At 35.4% G+C, this 19,148-nt stretch overlaps 1 protein-coding gene across 2 annotated transcripts in view; it reads left to right on the top strand.

The window, feature by feature from the left end:
• The window catches only part of LOC150099876 (M-phase inducer phosphatase-like), a 399,908-nt gene extending 384,724 nt beyond the window's left edge, over positions 1-15,184 (top strand). For both annotated transcript variants that reach the window (XM_090404127.1, XM_090404129.1), the window contains exon 13: positions 14,594-15,184. In XM_090404127.1, the coding sequence (XP_090260253.1) occupies positions 14,594-14,734 (141 nt within the window). In that variant the 3' untranslated portion in view covers positions 14,735-15,184. The remainder of the gene's footprint in view (positions 1-14,593) is intronic.
• The last annotated feature ends 3,964 nt before the right edge of the window (positions 15,185-19,148 follow it).

Raw genomic sequence — 19,148 nt, 5'->3', positions numbered from 1 at the left:
AAAAAAAAATTAACAGATTTCTCCTTTCTTCTTTTCCTCTTTCCCACACACTGTATTGATCTGCTGTGGGTTTTGTTACTCTTCATATGTATGCGTGTGTGTACATCAGATATTAAAAAATAAAAATACTCTTCTATTCCGATCCAGAGCAAAGATATCACTATCATCAACAACATAGTTGAAAATACTTTTCTTGTTTCTTCTCTCTTCTTTCCATGTGAATGTTTGCACATCTTTAGCTAGATCTCCACAAAGGTAATGGTAATCTATTCATGTTCCTAAACAGAAATCCAGCAGTCACTTACCATTATTATTATCTTGCTCTTTTCTCCAGATTTTCTGAGAAATGTTTATCTATGTCTGGTATTCATTTCCTACTCTGATTTTCAGAGCTTCAGTAAGATCTGTGTTTTCATTTACCCTTACGAAAGCAGTATTCTCTAATGACTCAAAAAATTTCTCCATTTCCTTAATAGAACTCTGTGTAAGACCATAGGCACAAAGAAGTCACATTGTCCAATCTCCAATTTCAATTTTTTTTTTTCCCTCCACATCATTCTACTTGAAATTGCCTGCCATTCCAGAATGTTATGTTTTTGTTTAGGTTGATACCTTAGCTATTCCTTCCTTTTTCTGATTCCTTATTTCCTGAATATGTCATTGTTTAGCTAGAAAAAATTCTCCGTTTTTTATGTGCGTTTTTGTTTCATTAACATGTTCAGGGCTGCTGAGAGAAATTTCCGGACCGGTGACAAGTCTGTGGTCCGGGTCCCACTTAAAAAAGTGCATCAACTTTGTTTAATAAAAAAAAAAATCATATAAAACATTAAACATTTATTTAAAAAAAGTGTACAATAAATTCAAAATTCAATACATTACATACCATACAAAATACAAACATTAAATAAAAAGTGAATTTTTATTGTTTATTATTTAAATTATTCTTTATTTTCAAGGTTTAAATTGTCCCTAGCATCTATTTCAGTGTTCACTTCAGAGTTAGCTGCTGCAGGTCCAGGTGAAGAAGATTCTTTATTACTTTTGTCAGCAGTTAAACTATTAGCACATTGTTTACTTGAAATTTCAATATCTTAGTGTTCTTCCGTCTTCAAATATTTCAGTAGTAAATGCTTGTTTTTTAATTCTTCTTTTGCCTTCTCATGATCCCTTTTCTCCTTTCGTTTTTGATTTCCAGATTTATGGTGATACATTTCTGTTGGTTCAATTTTTTTATTATTAAAAATATAATTTTAATAATTAAAAAATCAAATTAATAAGAATACTTACTTTTATTTTTTAGTGTACGACCTGCCCTATACAGTTGCACACTTTACAAACAATCGCAAAACCTTCGTGTATCAAAATACTAACAAGAATGAAGCATTCTGGCAGGGAACGTTACTGTGAATGCAATTACTAGCTAGCGCTAGCCCAGCCAACTTCAACAACCTTGCACGAACGCCTATTGAAGTCATCACCCGATATAACTACAGCAATCCACTCCGAGAGAATCGGTGTCTTCTGGCAACTCACGGCGACCTAAAGAGTGTAGCCGTCTGTCTAAAACAAAACAGTATCATTCTCGATATGCCATTATCCTTTATCATTGTTTTATTATTACGAGAATTAAAACCATGCATTTTAACACAGTTATGTGAAACGTCGCGCCCTCTTGGAGGCTCTGAACATGAACATTTACTGCTAACTATGAAATATCTCATATTTCATAGTTAGCAGTAATATTATATAATATATATAATAATATAATCACACAAAGTCTCTGAAAACGTTTTTTATTAAAAAAAATAGTTCATAGTTGCAGTGGCAAAATGAAAAATGTATCAACAAATATATTTTTGAAGAAAAAATATTAATAACCTTATTGCACTGGTAGCAAGTTTGCACTTTAGACTACTGGCAGTAAATGTATTAAAACATTTATGCCAACATGGTACTTATCTGTTGATACTGCTTATGCTGATGGTGCCTATCTTGAATTCTACTGTTTCTGAATATTGTTCACCCTACTTCCCTGGTGAGTACAGCAGTAGCTCTTGTTTAACCAGACAACACTCTGGCCGACATGACTTTTCTTTTTATTACCATCATTGTATTTTGATTTAAGTCAATACAAAATACAGTCTGTTTACCTAATTCCCAAGAAGATAAGAAATGGACATAAGGTCAGAAGATCTGTTTGTTCTCTGCATTACTTAAAAAGTTACACAGATGTATCCTCCTGGTTGTCTAGCTTTGATCCTTAAATAAGTAGGCCTTATCAACTTGAGTGCTGTCGAAACATAATCATCTACTATTTACTGCAGGCAAGTAAAACCATATTTCACTTCCCATCACTTCTGATAATACCTATATCTCCACAAAGTTCAAATATCTTTCCTGTGGACTTACATAGCCATCTGCACATCTCATCGATAGCCTCCTCTGTATCCAAAATTCTAGGTGTCTTATTTTAATTTAATGGATATTAAATCCCACATTGTTTTAAAACTGATAAGAAACTCAAAGATTGGAATCAGATTGGAATCTCCCACCATAATGTAATAACAGTACATTTCCTAGGAAATGTGTTTTTACATTATGGAAAATACCAAGAATAGCGATCAGAACTTTACCCACCTTTGCTGCGAGTTGCCCGAGCTTGTACAACGTACTTGGACTACTTACATTAGCTCACGCTAGTAGTCGCCGATACTTTATAGTTTATTATACTATATTCGGCATGAAACTCTGATTCCAATCTTTGAGTTTCTTATTTGGTTTTAAAACAATGTGGGATTTAATATCCCCTAAATTTAAATAATGTTTATATCGCCAAAACGAAGCCTATTGGCTCTTTATATTAAAGTAACTTAATGAGTGCAGCTTTTTGACAACTCGTATAGCAGAGTATATAAGTTCTTTTCGCTATACCCTTTGGTATTATTAATTTGGTCTAGATACTCACTGATGAAGCCTCAATAAAGGCTGAAACCGGTCTGAGTAGTGACCTCCCACCATAATGTAATAACAGCATACATTTCCTAGGAAATGTGTTTTTACATTATGGAAAATACCAAGAATAGCGATCAGAACTTTATCCACCTTTGCTGCGAGTTGCCCGAGCTTGTACTACGTACTTGGACTACTTGCATTAACTCACGCTAGTAGTCACCGATACTTTATAGTTTATTATACTATATTCGGCATGAAACTCTCTGATTCCAATCTTTGAGTTTCTTATTCGGTTTTAAAACAATGTGGGATTTAATATCCCCTAAATTTAAGTAATATTTATATCGCCGAAATGAAGCCTATTGGCTCTTTATATTAAAGTAATCTAGGTATTTTTTTTCATCTTAAGATATTATTTCTCAGTGTACAACATCATCACTGTATAAATCTATGATTTGTCCCACCTTAGAAAATTGTTTTCATCTATGGATGGATGCATCAAAAGCCTCTCTCTAAAAATTCTCAATGCCATCAAGATAGAAAAGTATGGTTAATCAGTTACCCTTATGTCATAGTTTCACTTCAGTCACTATCTTATACATGTACTGTTTCTCAATATGTGCATCTTCTACATGCTTTTCATGGGCACTATTACAATGAACTTATTAACACCATTCCTCCAATTTCCTTCGAGCCCATGAGAACTTGCAAGTCAACACCTATTACTATCCAGCTCCAAACATTTCAAACCAACTTCTTGTTCCCCTCCTTTTTTTCTTTTTTTTCTTTTTTTTTTTTTTTTTTTATTCCTTCTGACAGTTTTTTCAACCTCTCATACATGGGATTGATAAGAAAATTCTGCATGTGAAATATCTTCATGACTAGCCACTTGCTTCAGTACTTACTTAGTAAGTACTAATCGTTGTATGAGGGTTGTCTGAAATGGTGGCCTAACAATGAAAAAAACAAATTTATAATTTCAAAATTATTTTTATTTTTCAACATAATCTCCCTTAAGACTAATACATTTGTTCCAGCGATGCTCCAGTGCCATTATCCCATCCCTGTAGTGGTTCTCAGTAAGATCTGCAAATTACCCCTCTACAGCTGCAATCACCTCTTGATTCGAAGAAAAATGCTGACCAGCAAAGAAGAGTTTTAGTTTTGGGAAGAGATAGAAGTCAGAGGGAGCTGAATCTGGGGAATAGGGTAGATGTTCCAACAATTCATAGTGCAGATCCCTTAATTTTCCCATTGCTAAAACACCTTTGTGGGCAGATGCATTGTCCTGATGAAAGATGATTTTTTTCTTCTGCAAACCGGGTCTTTTCTCACGAATTTTTTCGTCTCATCTGGTTAAAAGATCGGAATAATATTCCCTGGTTATTGTTTTACCTTTTTCAAGATAATTAATAAACAAAATGCCTTTAGCATCCCCAAAACACTGATGCCATGATCTTTCCTGCTGATGGAACTTTCTTTTAATGAAAATTAACCATTATTTAGATATTGGTCAAGTGTAGGTGAATAACTAATTTAATTACCAACTAGTTTCGCAAGCTTGTGCTGTCGGCTTCTTCAGGTTACAATCAGGAAAGCAAAGAAATAAAAATTACAAGCTATACGTTAACTGACCATTCTATTTCAATAACAAAATAGTAGTGTGCGTGTTGCGGATACATGATTTACTTGTTGAGATGCATTTTGTAGTTTGCACTAAAGTTCATTTCTTGTGTGTTTATTGATCTAATTAAAGCCTTCCATATATCTGGTAGGATTAAACCCTGGTTCCTGTTGAGGTTATTGTGGCACGAACGACTGTAGCAGTTTCTTTGAAGATTCTGGAACGGTAGTTTTCCTCTATATATGGCATAAGACTTTTATTCCATTCAGTGATGTGGTTGGTTGTAGAGAAGTGGGAAGAAAGGCCAGAAATATCTTGTCTGTTGTTTCTAACATAGCTGATGTGTTCCTTTTGTCTCACTTTGAAGCTTCTAGACGTCTGACCAATGTAACTTAGACCACAGGAACAAGGGATGTTATAAACTTCTGCATGTTTATAGAAAGGATTGAAATCTTTTGGTGATCTTAGAAATTTCTGGATAGTTTCAACTGGCTTGAAGGTCACTAATATTGTGTGGTTTTAGGAGGCGAGCTAGTTTTTTAGATATGGTACCAACGTATAGAATAGTTATAATAGTTGTATATTGGGTGTCATCACGTTGTCTTTGTGGTATGTCAGAGAAGAGAATCTTGTTAACAAGTCCTCTAGGGTAGCCATTTAGGAGGAGATCGTTTCATATTTTATTTAATTCTTCTTGTAGATCATTATGGTCCGTGGTGAATTGTATAGCTCTTTTGTTTAACATATGAATAATGCTGAGTTTTTGGGAGATGTGGTGTGAAAAGCTAAAGTTTAGATAATGTCCAGTATTTGTAGGTTTTCTATAAACTGATAAGTTGACACTGTTATTTTCTTTTTTCTTTATTATGATGTCTAGGAATGGTAGTTATTTGTCCTTTTCAAGATCTAGTGTGAATTTGATAGTATGGTGGAACATATTGATTTTGTTTAGGTAATCTAATAGCTCTTCCTTTTTGTGGTTCCAAATGATAAAGATGTCATCAACAATCAACGACAGAAATATAAGTTCTGATAATGTTGGAGTCTTGACAAGTAACAGACACAATGAAAAATGAAAAGTTGGTCCTTGTTGGGGATCGAAATAGCAGAGTAGAAAATGATTATGAGACATACAAAAATATTTTGGGAAAATTTGGAGAAAAGAGCAAAGCTAATAATAATGGCAAATATCTGTTGGATTTCTGCTCAGGACATGGACTGGTTATTACTAACACCATGTTCCAACATAAAAATGTGCACAAATTCACATAGAGAGAAGAGACTAGGAATAAGAAAAGTCTCATTGACTATGTTATTGTTGATAGTGATGTTTTCTCCCAGGACACCAGAGTGTACAGAGAATTTGAAATTGGAAGTGATCACTATTTAGTCTTGAGCAGGATAAAATTGAATTTAATATTGAAAAGAATAACATGTAAGAAAGTTTTAAAGCGAATAAAAGTTGAGCAGCTCTCAGATGTGAACTGTAGACTAAAATACAGAAAGATTATTGAAAAGGAAATGACAGAGTTTGAGAACAGGAATCAAACCTTGGAGATTCAGTGGCAAACTCTGAAGAAAACATTGATTGATTCTGCCAAAGAGGCATGTGGTGAGGTTGTCTGTAAGGATAAAAAAATCAGAACTCCCTGGTGGACACAGGTAGTTAAAGAGGCAGTGAAGAAAAAGAAGAAAGCATATCAATAGTTCCTGTCAAATAAGTCAGCTTGTGCTCTTAGAGAATATAGAGACAAATGCAAGAATGCTAAAAACTGTGTAAAACTAGCTAAACAAAAGTCATGGGAGGACTTTGGCAAGAATATAGAAAATAAATATCAAGAAGGTGGCAAAATATTCTGGAGGTTGTTGAAGAAGCTTAAGAATGGAGGAAAGAGTGCTGTAAAAGGAATTAGAGATGATAAAGGTGACATGAAAACGGGAGAAAAAGATATCCTTGAAGTATGGTGTAATTACTTTGAAAAACTGCTAAATGAAACAAGCAGTGATGACAGCATAGTGGTAAAAAACACTGACCAGGCATGCAGTCAGGAATATATATCCATACTTGAAGTAGAAAAAGCCGTCAAAGGCTTGAAATGTGGAAAGGCAGCAGGAGTAGATGATATTCGACCAGAAATGCTGAAGTATGGTGGTATAATAGTCTTACAGTGCCTGCACTGCATAGTTTAGAAAGCCTGGACAGAGGGACGAATTCCTGATGATTGGAGTAGAGCTCTAATAGTACCCATATATAAAAAGGGAAATAAAACTGCATGTGAGAATTACAAAGGTATTTCCCTACTGAGTGTTCCTGGCAAGATCTATGCCAGTATACTTGAGAAACGGTTGAGAAGAATTGTGGAAGAAAAGCTTGGTGAAGAACAAGCTGGATTCAGGCCAAATAGAGGCTGTCAGGATCGGATCTTCACTTTACGACAAATAGTCGAGAAAGCATGGGAATATAAGAAAGATCTGTATTTAAGTTTTGTCGATTTGGAAAAGGCATATGACAAGGTGCCAAGAGAGAAGCTATTCGATATGCTGGAGTTATATGGTGTCAATGGGGTATTATATCAAGCAATACTTAGTCTTTATTTGAGTTGTAAGTCAGCAGTTAGAATTGAAGGAAGTACAGGAAGATGGTTTAATGTTAAATCTGGTGTGAGACAAGGATGTACATTATCTCCTCTGTTATTCATTATCTATATGGATCACATTATGAAGGAAAATGGTATTAAACATGATATCAAAATTGGAGATGTTGATGTCAGCTCTTTGCTTTATGCAGATGATGTTATACTTCTAAATAAATCTGCTACAAGTCTGCAAGATTCTCTGACTAAATTGAATAGCTGTTGTAATAGATATAGTAATAAATATAGGTCAGCAATAAAAAGACAAAGACAATGAAAATAGGCAGAATCATTGAAAATGTCAACTGTGTTGTGAATGGAGAACCTGTGGAACATGTAAAACATTTCAGCTATTTAGGCACGATTTTTACTGAAGATGGTAAATTAAATATAGAAATAGACAACAGAATCAGCAAAGCTGGTATGGTGGGAAGTCAATTGAATAAATTCATATGGAATAAGAGAGAAATTAGTCGGAATTAGTTGTAATAGATATAGGTCAGCAATAAAAAGACAAAGACAATGAAAATAGGCAGAATCATTGAAAATGTCAACTGTGTTGTGAATGGAGAACCTGTGGAACATGTAAAACATTTCAGCTATTTAGGCACGATTTTTACTGAAGATGGTAAATTAAATATAGAAATAGACAACAGAATCAGCAAAGCTGGTATGGTGGGAAGTCAATTGAATAAATTCATATGGAATAAGAGAGAAATTAGTCGGAATTAGTTGTAATAGATATAGGTCAGCAATAAAAAGACAAAGACAATGAAAATAGGCAGAATCATTGAAAATGTCAACTGTGTTGTGAATGGAGAACCTGTGGAACATGTAAAACATTTCAGCTATTTAGGCACGATTTTTACTGAAGATGGTAAATTAAATATAGAAATAGACAACAGAATTAGCAAAGCTGGTATGGTGGGAAGTCAATTGAATAAATTCATATGGAATAAGAGAGAAATTAGTCGGAACACTAAATTAGCTGTATACAAGACAGTGTTTAAACCAGTTTTAACTTATGGATCTGAGAGCTGGGTCAGAAGTAAAACACTTGACCAAAGACTAGAGACCACAGATATGAGAGTCCTGAGAAAGATTATAGGCGTGAACAGATGGCATCAATGGCAATATCATATTAAAAACGAGGATATTAGGAAAGAACTTGACATTGTCAGCATCCAGGAATGTGTTAGCAGAGCTAATCTCAGGTGGTATGGTCACTTAAACAGAATGGGCGAGGAAAGATTAGCAAAACAAGTGTTCTCTGCCAGGTTGGCAGCAAAACGACCCAGAGGAAGACCAAGATATAGGTGGATTGATACAGTACAAAGTGCTTTAGACGACAGAAATATAAGTTCTGATAATGTTGGAGTCTTGACAAGTAACAGACTGATTTGGAGGAAAATTGTAGATAGGAAATTAATAATGATGTAATTTTTTTTTCATGTAGTACTATCATATCCTGTACACCCCTTGAGGGTACATGGCAGGAATTTGATGATGATGATGATGATGAACTATTCCATACATTTGTACTATCTCCAAAAAACTAGCTCGCCTCCTAAAACCACACAATATTAGAGTGATCTTCAAGCCAGTTGAAACTATCTAGAAATTTCTAAGATCACCAAAAGATTTCAATCCTTTCTACAAACATGCAGGAGTTTATAACATCCCTTGTTCCTGTGGTCTAAGTTATATTGGTTAGACGTCAAGAAGCTTCGTAGTAAGACAAAAGGAACACATCAGCTATGTTAGAAACAACAGACAAGATATTTCTTGTCTTTCTTCCCACTTCTCTACAAACAACCATATCACTGGATGGAATAAAAGTCTTATGCCACATATAGAGGAAAACTACCATTCCAGAATCTTCAAAGAAACTGCCTCTTGTTCCAAAAATAACCTCAACAGGAACCAGGGTTTATTCCTACCAGATATATGGAAGGCTTTAATTAGATCAATAAACACACAAGAAATGAACTTTAGTGCAAACTACAAAATGCATCTCAACAAGTAAATCATGAATCCGCGACACGCACACTACTATTTTGTTATTGAAATATAATTGTCAGTTAACGTATAGCTTGTAATTTGCATTTCTTTGCTTTCCTGATTGTACCCTGAAGAAGCCAACTGCACAAGCGAGCGAAACTAGTTGGTAATTAAATTAGTTATTCACGTACACTTGACCAATATCTAAATAATAGTTAATTTTCATTAATCTTTGTGGTGAAGAATTAACAATTACTTTGTTTTCTTTGGTGCTGAACAACCGGCTTCTGTCCACTGTTTTGACTGCTGTTTGGATTCTGGTACGTCATGGTGAATCTAAGTCTCATCCATAGTAATAAAACAAAAACAGTTTTACTCTTGTTAAAATGCTTGAAGCACTGTTCAGAGATTTTCATGTGAGTGCGTTTGGGATCTTCTGTGAGCAAGCGCAGCACCCATCTTGCCCCAAGCTTTTTCATTTGCAATTCTTCATGCTAAATATATTCTATGTGTACTTTTGAAATGCCTATAGTCTGAGTAATTTCACACACTTTGACTCGCTAATCATCCAACCATATCATGCACTTGATCAACAATTTCTGGTGGTGTTACACTTTTTGGACATCCTTCATATGGATCATCTTTAAGGCTGGTACGGCCATGTTTAAACTTGGCAGCCCATTTCCTAATTGTTGAAAACGAAGGAGAAGAGTGCCCATAAACTTTTATGAACTTCGAATGAATTTCTTTTGACATTAAACCTTCTTTTACAAAGAATTTTATAATCGCACAATATTCAATGTTATCCATTTCAAGGGATACAAGCTACACTTTTGCTTCAGACAGCTGTATAAAAAAAACTGCTTGATAGAATGACTTCACATGGATGCTTATGACAGACGTACCAACTTAGAAAAAAAATCTTGCCAATAGTGTTGTCATCTATGGTTGAGGCTGAGAACTTTTCAAACTACCCTCGTATGTTCAGTTCTTGAAATCAGGCAGTGCAATTTTCAGTTTTTCAAGGCACTTTAGTCCTCAGATAATCTGAATTATAGTCTCACACTGAAATGAAAATCATCTACCAGCTAAAAAAGCCATTTGCAAATGTCCAGGTCACATTGAAACAGATCTACAGGCTATTAGTTGTAAAGTGGAAATAGTATCCACTAAGCCAACTGGCTGGAGGTGTACATTTTTTTATCTCACAATGCAGAACAGATCTTACATATGTATTATTATTATCTTGGGCAACTCCAAGGAGTCGACAGACTCATCGAGGGAGGCCCTAACATCATGTCAAGAGCAACTATTCGACATTCACACAGTATCTATCATACCTCGCCTTGAACTCATTCACAGTCATAGCACCCACAACAGACTCTGGCTACTTATTCCACTCATTCACCACTCTCCAAGTAAAAAACCTAGTTCTAACACCCTTGCTAACTACACTCTTGCCCAGCTTCCATGTATGGCCCCTAGTCCTCCCACCACCAATCCTATTCTCAAAAATATCTTCTGGATTAATCCTATAGAAACCCTTCAGTAATTTGAATGTCTCAATCATATCACCCCTTTTCCGCCTATCAACCAATTTTTGTAACCCACAAATCTTCAACCTATTCTCATAAGGTTCATTCCACAGACCTGCTATCATCTTGGTCACTCGTCTCTGGATCCTCTCCACCTTCTCCCCATCAAGAAGAAACCCTGGCGCCCATATCTGGACACAGTAGTCTAGATGGGGTCTTATCAAGGCTCGATATAGAGGAACAATAACCTGTTTGTCTCTGCTTGAAAGTATTTTCCAGCAACCAGTGATTTGATGAACTGTTTTGGCCACTTTTGCAATGTGCCCCCTAAACTTCAACTCCCTATCCACCAACACTCCCAAATCCCTGGCCTCATCAATCTCCTGGAGTACGGTTCCACCAATGTGATATACTGCTGCTAATCTTTTCACTCCAAAATGCATAACCTTACATTTTGCTACATTAAATTGACATCTATTTTCCCTAGTCCAGTCCTCAAAACTATCCAAATCATCCTGCAAAATTTTGACATCCTGTGCACTCACAATTGCTCTACCCAGCTTTGCATCATCAGCAAACAAGTGAACACTTTCTCTCAGATCCTTTCCTATATCGTTAATGAACAAATTGAAAAGTAGTGGTCCAAGAACAGAACCCTGCGGCACACCACTAGTCACAAGCCATCTTTTGGACTCCACTCCTGAATCCTACTCCACCAGTAGAATCACTGTAAATAAACCCATTACCCTTATCCAGTTTAGCCATCACTGTGTTATAAAACGTAAGCAAGTTACTGAGGTATGATCTACCCTTCACAAAACCATGTTGTCCCCCATACAGTATCCCATTTTCATCTATCCAGTCCTGTATTCTTCTCTTGACTAATTTCTCCAAGACTTGACATCGATGCCTGATATACTAATCGGTCGGTAATTTACAACATCAGTCTTGGAACCTCCTTTATGCAGTGGAACTATTTTCCCCTCTTTCCACCCCCATTGGGACTAACCCAGACCAGAGACTCAAATTAAACAAAATGGTCAAGGGTACTGACAATTCTTTAGCAGCTTCATATACAACATGAACTGGTATACCCTCCAATCCCACAGATGTATTGACATTGAGGTTTTGCAATAGACTACTCACCTCCACTTCATTCACCACAATTCCCGTATAATCTATTGGTTCATTCATTTCTGCAATGTCACCACCTGGAATATATATTCTTGCAAAATGCTCACTCAGTAATTCAACTATATGAGCTGAGTTGGTTACCTCCCTACCATCGGCATTCTTTAAAATCATTCTACCATATACATTTTTTCTTTTACTTACAACATATTGAAAAAACTGTTTAGGATTCTCCTTAGCCTGCATGGCCAATGTTCTTTCATAAACCTTTTTTTGCTTTTCTTACCACACTCGTTACCCTTCTGGCCTGCACTTTATACTGTTCATGTGCCAGCAGGTCACCTTTCTCCTTTAATTCCCTCCATAGTTGTTTCTTTTTTTGCAGCTCAAGCTTAATGGTGTTATTCATCCATTTAACCCTTACTTGATTTATTATTCGGACTCTAGGTATACAGTCAGCCATCTTCATGCAAACACTTCTTTACCACCTCCCATGCACTATCAATAGTTGTACATGCTATGGAATTGAACCAATCAATCTCCTAAGCTTGTCATACTTACCAGCCCGATAATTCCACAGTACACCATCTTAGTTATAAAATCTACACCTTTAGCCACCTCCCAAGTCAAGACCCTGTGATCACTCTCACCAGTTGGTGGCAATGTGGTCATATTCGTTACAGTCAAATTCTCAGATGCAATTACCAGGTCAAGCACTCTCTGACGCCTAGTATTTTTCATTACATGCTGTCGCAGATAGTTATCCCTTAATAACCGCATAAAATCCAATTCCTCCTCCGATGTGTCATCTTCTCTTTCCAATCAATGTTACCATTGTTGAAATCTCCCATAATAATTACCTTCCTTCCACTCATTTCTTGTATTTGCTTATGCATACTATCTCTACCATCTATTCCATCACCTGGTCTATAGCAGCATCCAACTGTATATTTAGTTCTACTAATTTCAATCTCACACCAAATAGCCTCAAATGTGCTCTTTTCTCTATCCTGAAGTTCCACTTCTATTCTTCTTGGCTGTAGCTCATTAACTATCATCAATAACACCTCCCCCCCATTTTATTCTCTCTGTCACTCCTGAACACACCATACCCCCTCACATTCAATCCTACTAGCTGTATCATCTTCTGTCAGCTATATTTCACTAATGCCAATAACTTGTGGTCTGGAAGTGCCAACCAAGGCCAAAAATTCTTCCCTCTTGTTTCTAATACTTCTGGCATTTATATGCTTGAATTGAAGAAGCGATTTGTCCCATCCCTATTTTGATGCCTTATACTAACTATCCCATTCTGATTCGTGGTCTTTTCCACTCGCTTGGGCATATTACACACATTCACACACTCAACTGTCTCCCTAAAATCTGCAAATCTACTCCCCCCCTTAATAATTCTAGTTTCCCTGGTTCTGTAACTTCACTTCCACCACATTCAACAACACCTTTTCAAGTCTCCGCACACCAAATCCATTCAAATGTAATCCATCCATTTTGTACAGATCCTTTCGTCCATTGAACTCATTCCACACATCCACAAATTCCACACCACTCATCAAACATAATTCACCCATAAAGTCATTAACAATTATGGCCCTCCTTCTATACTCTTCACTGTCATGCCGTGGCAACAGACTCACCATCCTAACTCTCTCACTTTTTTCTTTTGCCACCTCAAGTAATTCCTGCACATTCTCACTCATAGCCTTTTTATTTCCTTTCAAATCCTACCACTACCACTATCAATTCCTTCACCAGCTGTTTTTGCATCCTAATCGACTCGCTTACATTCTTTACGGTCGCACCGGGTTGGTACTATTTTGTTAAACTCTCAACTAACACACCTCTTACTAAGGAATCTCCATGCAATACATGCTCTTTCATTTTATTTACACTCACTATCATACCCTTATTTTTTTCTATTATACTTTTGATTATTAGTCGGTACGCTTGTTAACGATTGTTGCCAACGTTCCAGTTGCTGGTTTACACTATGTATCGCTCTGCATAATAAAGCTATTTCACTCATTGCATCTGTGTCGTCATTTTTATTTTCCGATGATTCATTCAATCATCCTGTATGCTTAACTTCATTCATTCTATCAACGCCACTCTCACAGCTATCAGGCACTACCTCACAAACATCCTCGTTCATACCTCGAATATCGCTGTTATCTAGTTCCTCACTTTCGACAATGATATCACTCACACGACCTGAAACATTCTTTAAATCATCACATTCTTTACACTTTTTGCACACATTTACTCATATTGCTTTACATTATGGAAAAATGTGCTCTCTAATTCCAACCTTTATTATGAGAAATATCAGTTGAGAAGCTATACTAAGTATATAATAGTGCTAACACAATCACAAAAATTAGATATTTCTGACACTGAAGTGAACAAAATGATGTAGTAAGTTTTTACATTGAATTGGATGCTTTGTGTCAGTTGAATAATTCTTGTCAAGTATAATATCCTTATATAGCTCAAGCCATATTTTTATAATGAATTTTAGTAAGTGTCCTAATACCATGTTTCATCAAAATCTATCAAGTGGTTTATGTCATAACAAAAATTCAAAACTGTGATGAAATTTTCCAAAATGAGTGAAAAATCATTTTGATCTTTTGGTAGAGGATATTATACATTCTTCTTAAGGGAGGATAGAGTCATTAATATGATGTTATTATTTGTAGGAGCATTGTGAACCTTCTGCATATATACCAATGGTACATAAGGATCATGAAGACGATCTTAAACATTTTCGCTTAAAATCAAAATCATGGAGTGTTGAACAGAAATATAGACTAGGTGCAAGGCCGGGCTTGAAATTTTGATATTTTTTTCTTGTGATTAGGAATAGAAATAATTATTAATTTGTACATTCTGTATGGTTTTTATACAAGCAATCACATTTTTTAAAATCTTTTTTAATCTTTAGAACGTGGAACATTGTAATGTTTATTGATTATTGAATGTGCAACTTGAGTCTGATGGAGAATATGGATAGGATTATGTTTTAAAAAACTATTAGAAAAACTTTCTATGTAAATGATGTTTTAAATTTGTGACTGTGCCATCATTTTACAAGCACTGTAATTTTTATTTGATATTGTTAAAATTTTTCTGGGCTTTGAAAATATCTGTTATGTCAATCAGTACTGGTTACCAGTGTAATTTTTTTTTCTTGGTTTGTTGTAAAATAATTATTTCATTAATCATTTTTAAAAATTCATGACTAGGAAAATAATTGTTCATAAATTTCTGGGTTATGGAAGATGCGTATACTAATGATACAGTTGTCAATAAACTAAACAAATATATGGTGATTATTTTTCCATTAAATGTTTTATTTATTAAAAGTAAAAGTTCACTATAATTTGTTCATGATGTAACTTGATTAAATATAACTTCTCATAAAAATAATTGTATTGCTTGTTTTCCTAATTCATTTAAATTTTATGATTAATTTTTATTTTAATTTTTATACCTAAATGCATAACAAAAGTTGTTAGCTGTAGAACTCTGAATTTCAAATCATCCTTTATACTGAAATAATCACTTGTAGATAAAGTTTCAGAAAATACATGATGTTTAACTTCCATGTTAATGCTATTGTAGATGGCTTAGTAGCAGTGGGGATATCCAGTTGTTCATATATGACAGTATGAGAGAAAAGGCACCACTGAATAAGATGCTATGGACAAATGCTAAAGGATGCAATATCAATATTGCCATTAATGGATTGCACATAATCACTGTTGGAAACTCATAGAGATAGCAAAAATAGTTTGATATGGATAGTGGAGATTGACTACAGCAAACTATACAGAATAGTTTGTATAGTTTGCTGTAGTGAATCTCACTTTAGATTGCACTTTGAGGACTTAGGTGGGAATTTTCAGTAGTTAATGGTGTTTGCTGTAGTGAATGTCTACTATATATAATTTGATAAAACCTGAAATATACAAATGATGCTAAGAATCTGAAGCAGTAGTGGACAAGTGACACATTTTGAATGTGGTAAAAAGAATTACTAGAAGATTAAGAAAAATTTTGGCAAGTGTTTGGGGGGGGGGGGGGGGGAATGATAGTTTATTGGATAAATTATTGCTCCTCCTCAGAAAGTTTTGGTATAACCACATTGTGGTGATTAACTTGCCTATTGCCACCCATGTTGACTTGAGGTTTTATGAACATGAGGTTCATAAACCTCATTCCAATGGCAGTCACTATACCTAAATCATTTAGTACTCTCTTAGATGCCATATAATAATAATAATCATCATCAAATTCCTGACATGTACCCTCAAGGGGTGTACAGGATATGATAGTACAATATGAAAAACGTACATCACCACTAACTTCCTATCTACAATTTTCATCCAAATCAATCTATTACCTGTGAAGACTCCAACAAACTTAAATTTCACAAAGACTTTTTCATAGATTACCGCATTATAAGTTGATAGTCAAACTAGAGCAGATAGGGTTGGATATTAGATTAGCTCATTGGATTGGAGACTGGCTATCTGATAGGTATCAACAAGTTGTGTATAGGGGAGCAATATCTAGGAAAAGGAAAGTCACTAGTGGTGTGCCTCAGGGGGGGGGTCTATTTTAGGGCCATTACTGTTTAACTTGTATATTAATGATATTGGTGAAGATTTGGATGGAGATATTCAGTTGTTTGCAGATGATGCAAAGTTGGGACGAACCATGAAGAGTAGAGAAGATGTTGTGGCCTTACAAGAAGATTTGAATAAATTGAGTGATTGGGCACTGGCATGGGGATGTGAGTTCATTGTTGCAAAATGTAAGGTTTTAAACTTTGGGAAACAAAGATGGGATGTAGTATTTATGCTTGCTGAGGATATATTGTCGGAGGTGGAGGAAATAAGAGATCTGGTAGTGATAGTGGATAAGGATCTGAAATTTAGGGGACATAGCCAAAATTGTGAATACAACACAAAGGCTTCTGGAAATGATGCAGAGGACACTGTAGAAGTAGGGATTCTTGTTCCATTGTATAAGGCTTTGATTAGGCCACACATAGAATATTGTGCCAAGATTTGGTCACCTGGTTTTCAGAAGGACAAAGAGATGTTGGAAAGAGTCCAGAGGCGACTGACTAAGATAGTTTCTAACCTCTGGAATGTTCAGTGTGAGGAAAGATTGAGAAGATGCAATTTGCAGAGTCTGGTAGACAGGAGGAAGAGGGTAGATATGATAGAGACCTACAAGTTAGTAAGGGGTTGTTATAGGATCAATGTTGGAGAGGTTCTGCAGAAAACAGTGGGAGATCAGGGGAGAACTATATAAAGATGGTGTGAGTAGGGGAGTGAGAAGCAGGTTTTTTTCATGCAGAGTTGTGAATGATTGGGATGCCTTGCCTGAGAGTGTACTTTCTGCAGAGAATTTGAGTGTGTCTAAGCCCTGATATGATGAACTGTGTGTGTATGATAAAAGGATCTCCCAGATGAGTCTTTGACTCCATGGGGTCTGGTAGTAATAACAATAATAATTATCAGATCTTATATTTCTGTCTTTTTACTGTATCAATCCACCTATCTTGGTCTTACTCTGAGTCTTTACTGCTAGCCTGGAAGAGAACACTTGTTTTGCGAACCTTTCCTCTCACACTCTGTTTGCATGACTATACCACCTGAGATTAGCTTTGCTAACACATTCCTGGATGCTAACAATGTCAAGTTCTTTCCTAATATCCTTGTTTTTAATATGATATTGCCATTGATGCCATCTGTTCACTCCCCTCATCTTTTGTAGGACTTTCATATCTGGGATCTCTATCTTTGGTCAAGTGTTTTATTTCTAACCCAGCTCTCAGTTCAATAACAGTTCTTGTATACAACATGTTTGTTGTATACAAGACAGTGGCTTGCACACTGTCTTGTATACAACTAATTTTTTTTTTGTCTAATTTCGCTCTTATTCCATATAAATTTATTCAGTTGTCTTCCTGCCATGCCAGCTTTGTTGATTCTGTTGTCTATTTTCATATTCAATTTACCATCTTCATTAAAAATCGTACCGAAGTAGCTGAAATGTTTTACTTGTTCTATAGGTTCTCTATTTATAATGCAGTTGATATTTTCGATGCTTCTGCCTAGTTTCATTCTATTTGTCTTGTTATTGCTTACCTTCATACCATATCTATTACAACAGTTATTCAATTTAGAATGATATAATCACGTAATCACAAGAAAGATATTTATTTAACCAAATATTTTGGTCTGGAAATAGCAGATCATCATTAGTGGTAATACAAGAACAGTTTAAAAATACAAGCTAGAATACTAACAATAGATCGTTAAAATTATAACACGCCGCGTGATGTTAAATCACTAAGTATGAAACGGAATATTTTGAAGTACAAACATGATTGAATTTGCTATTATTGAAAAAAAAAAAAATTAATTAATGGGTAATCTTGATTAGACTTTCCCAGATTTTTGATATAGATATACAGTCATTACGATTCAGGTTGGGGCGATGGAGCAAAGCCTCCACGCTTTCCTTGAACAAACGTTCGAACCTATAATGGGATCTATGTAAGAGGCGAGTCTTGGACCAAAGGATGCTGTGGTTAGTTTCAATCCCATGTTGAGCCAATCCAGACTTTTCAGGTTTGGATGATTGATGTTCTTGGATTCTTTTTTCAAGAGAACGTCCAGTTTGTCCAAAATAAAAGAGATCACAGTTGCATGGAATTTGATGCACTCCAGGAAGAGATAAAGTTAGCGTTTGTCTTTAGGAGAAGGAAAACGAGAAGACAATTTGTCAATAGGTGAGTACGTAGTTGTTAAATCATATTTCTTTAAAATTCTTGCGATAGGTTCTGAAATACTGGATATATAAGGAATAGGCACTCGACGTGTTGAAACTTTGTTGTTTTGTAGAGGATTATAAGAATTGAGAAGATGTTGAGTACTTTTTTCAGAAAAGCCATTGAGTTTCATGTGTTGTTGGATAGTAGAAAGTTCTTTCTGTAGATAATCAAAAGTAGAACAATTAGTTTTGGCTCTTCTGATGAGGCATTTTAAAATTCCTGTTTTTTGACATGGATGATGGGCTGATTCTTTAAGAATATAACGACCTGTGAATGTTGGTTTCCTGTATACTGTAGTTGTAAGAATATTTGAAGGTGATCGGATGAGGAGAACGTCTAAAAAAGATAACTGGTTGTTTTCTTCTAATTCCATAGTAAACTTTATGCGATGATTCAAGGAA

The sequence above is a fragment of the Typopeltis vanoorti genome, chromosome 14 (assembly GCF_054136105.1).
Source record: "Typopeltis vanoorti isolate ZY-2024b chromosome 14, IOZ_Tvanoo_1.0, whole genome shotgun sequence".
In the NCBI taxonomy this organism is placed as follows: Eukaryota; Metazoa; Arthropoda; class Arachnida; order Uropygi; family Thelyphonidae; genus Typopeltis; species Typopeltis vanoorti.
The sequence above is the reverse complement of the archived record's forward strand: the minus strand, read 5'-3'. Positions and strand labels throughout refer to the sequence as shown.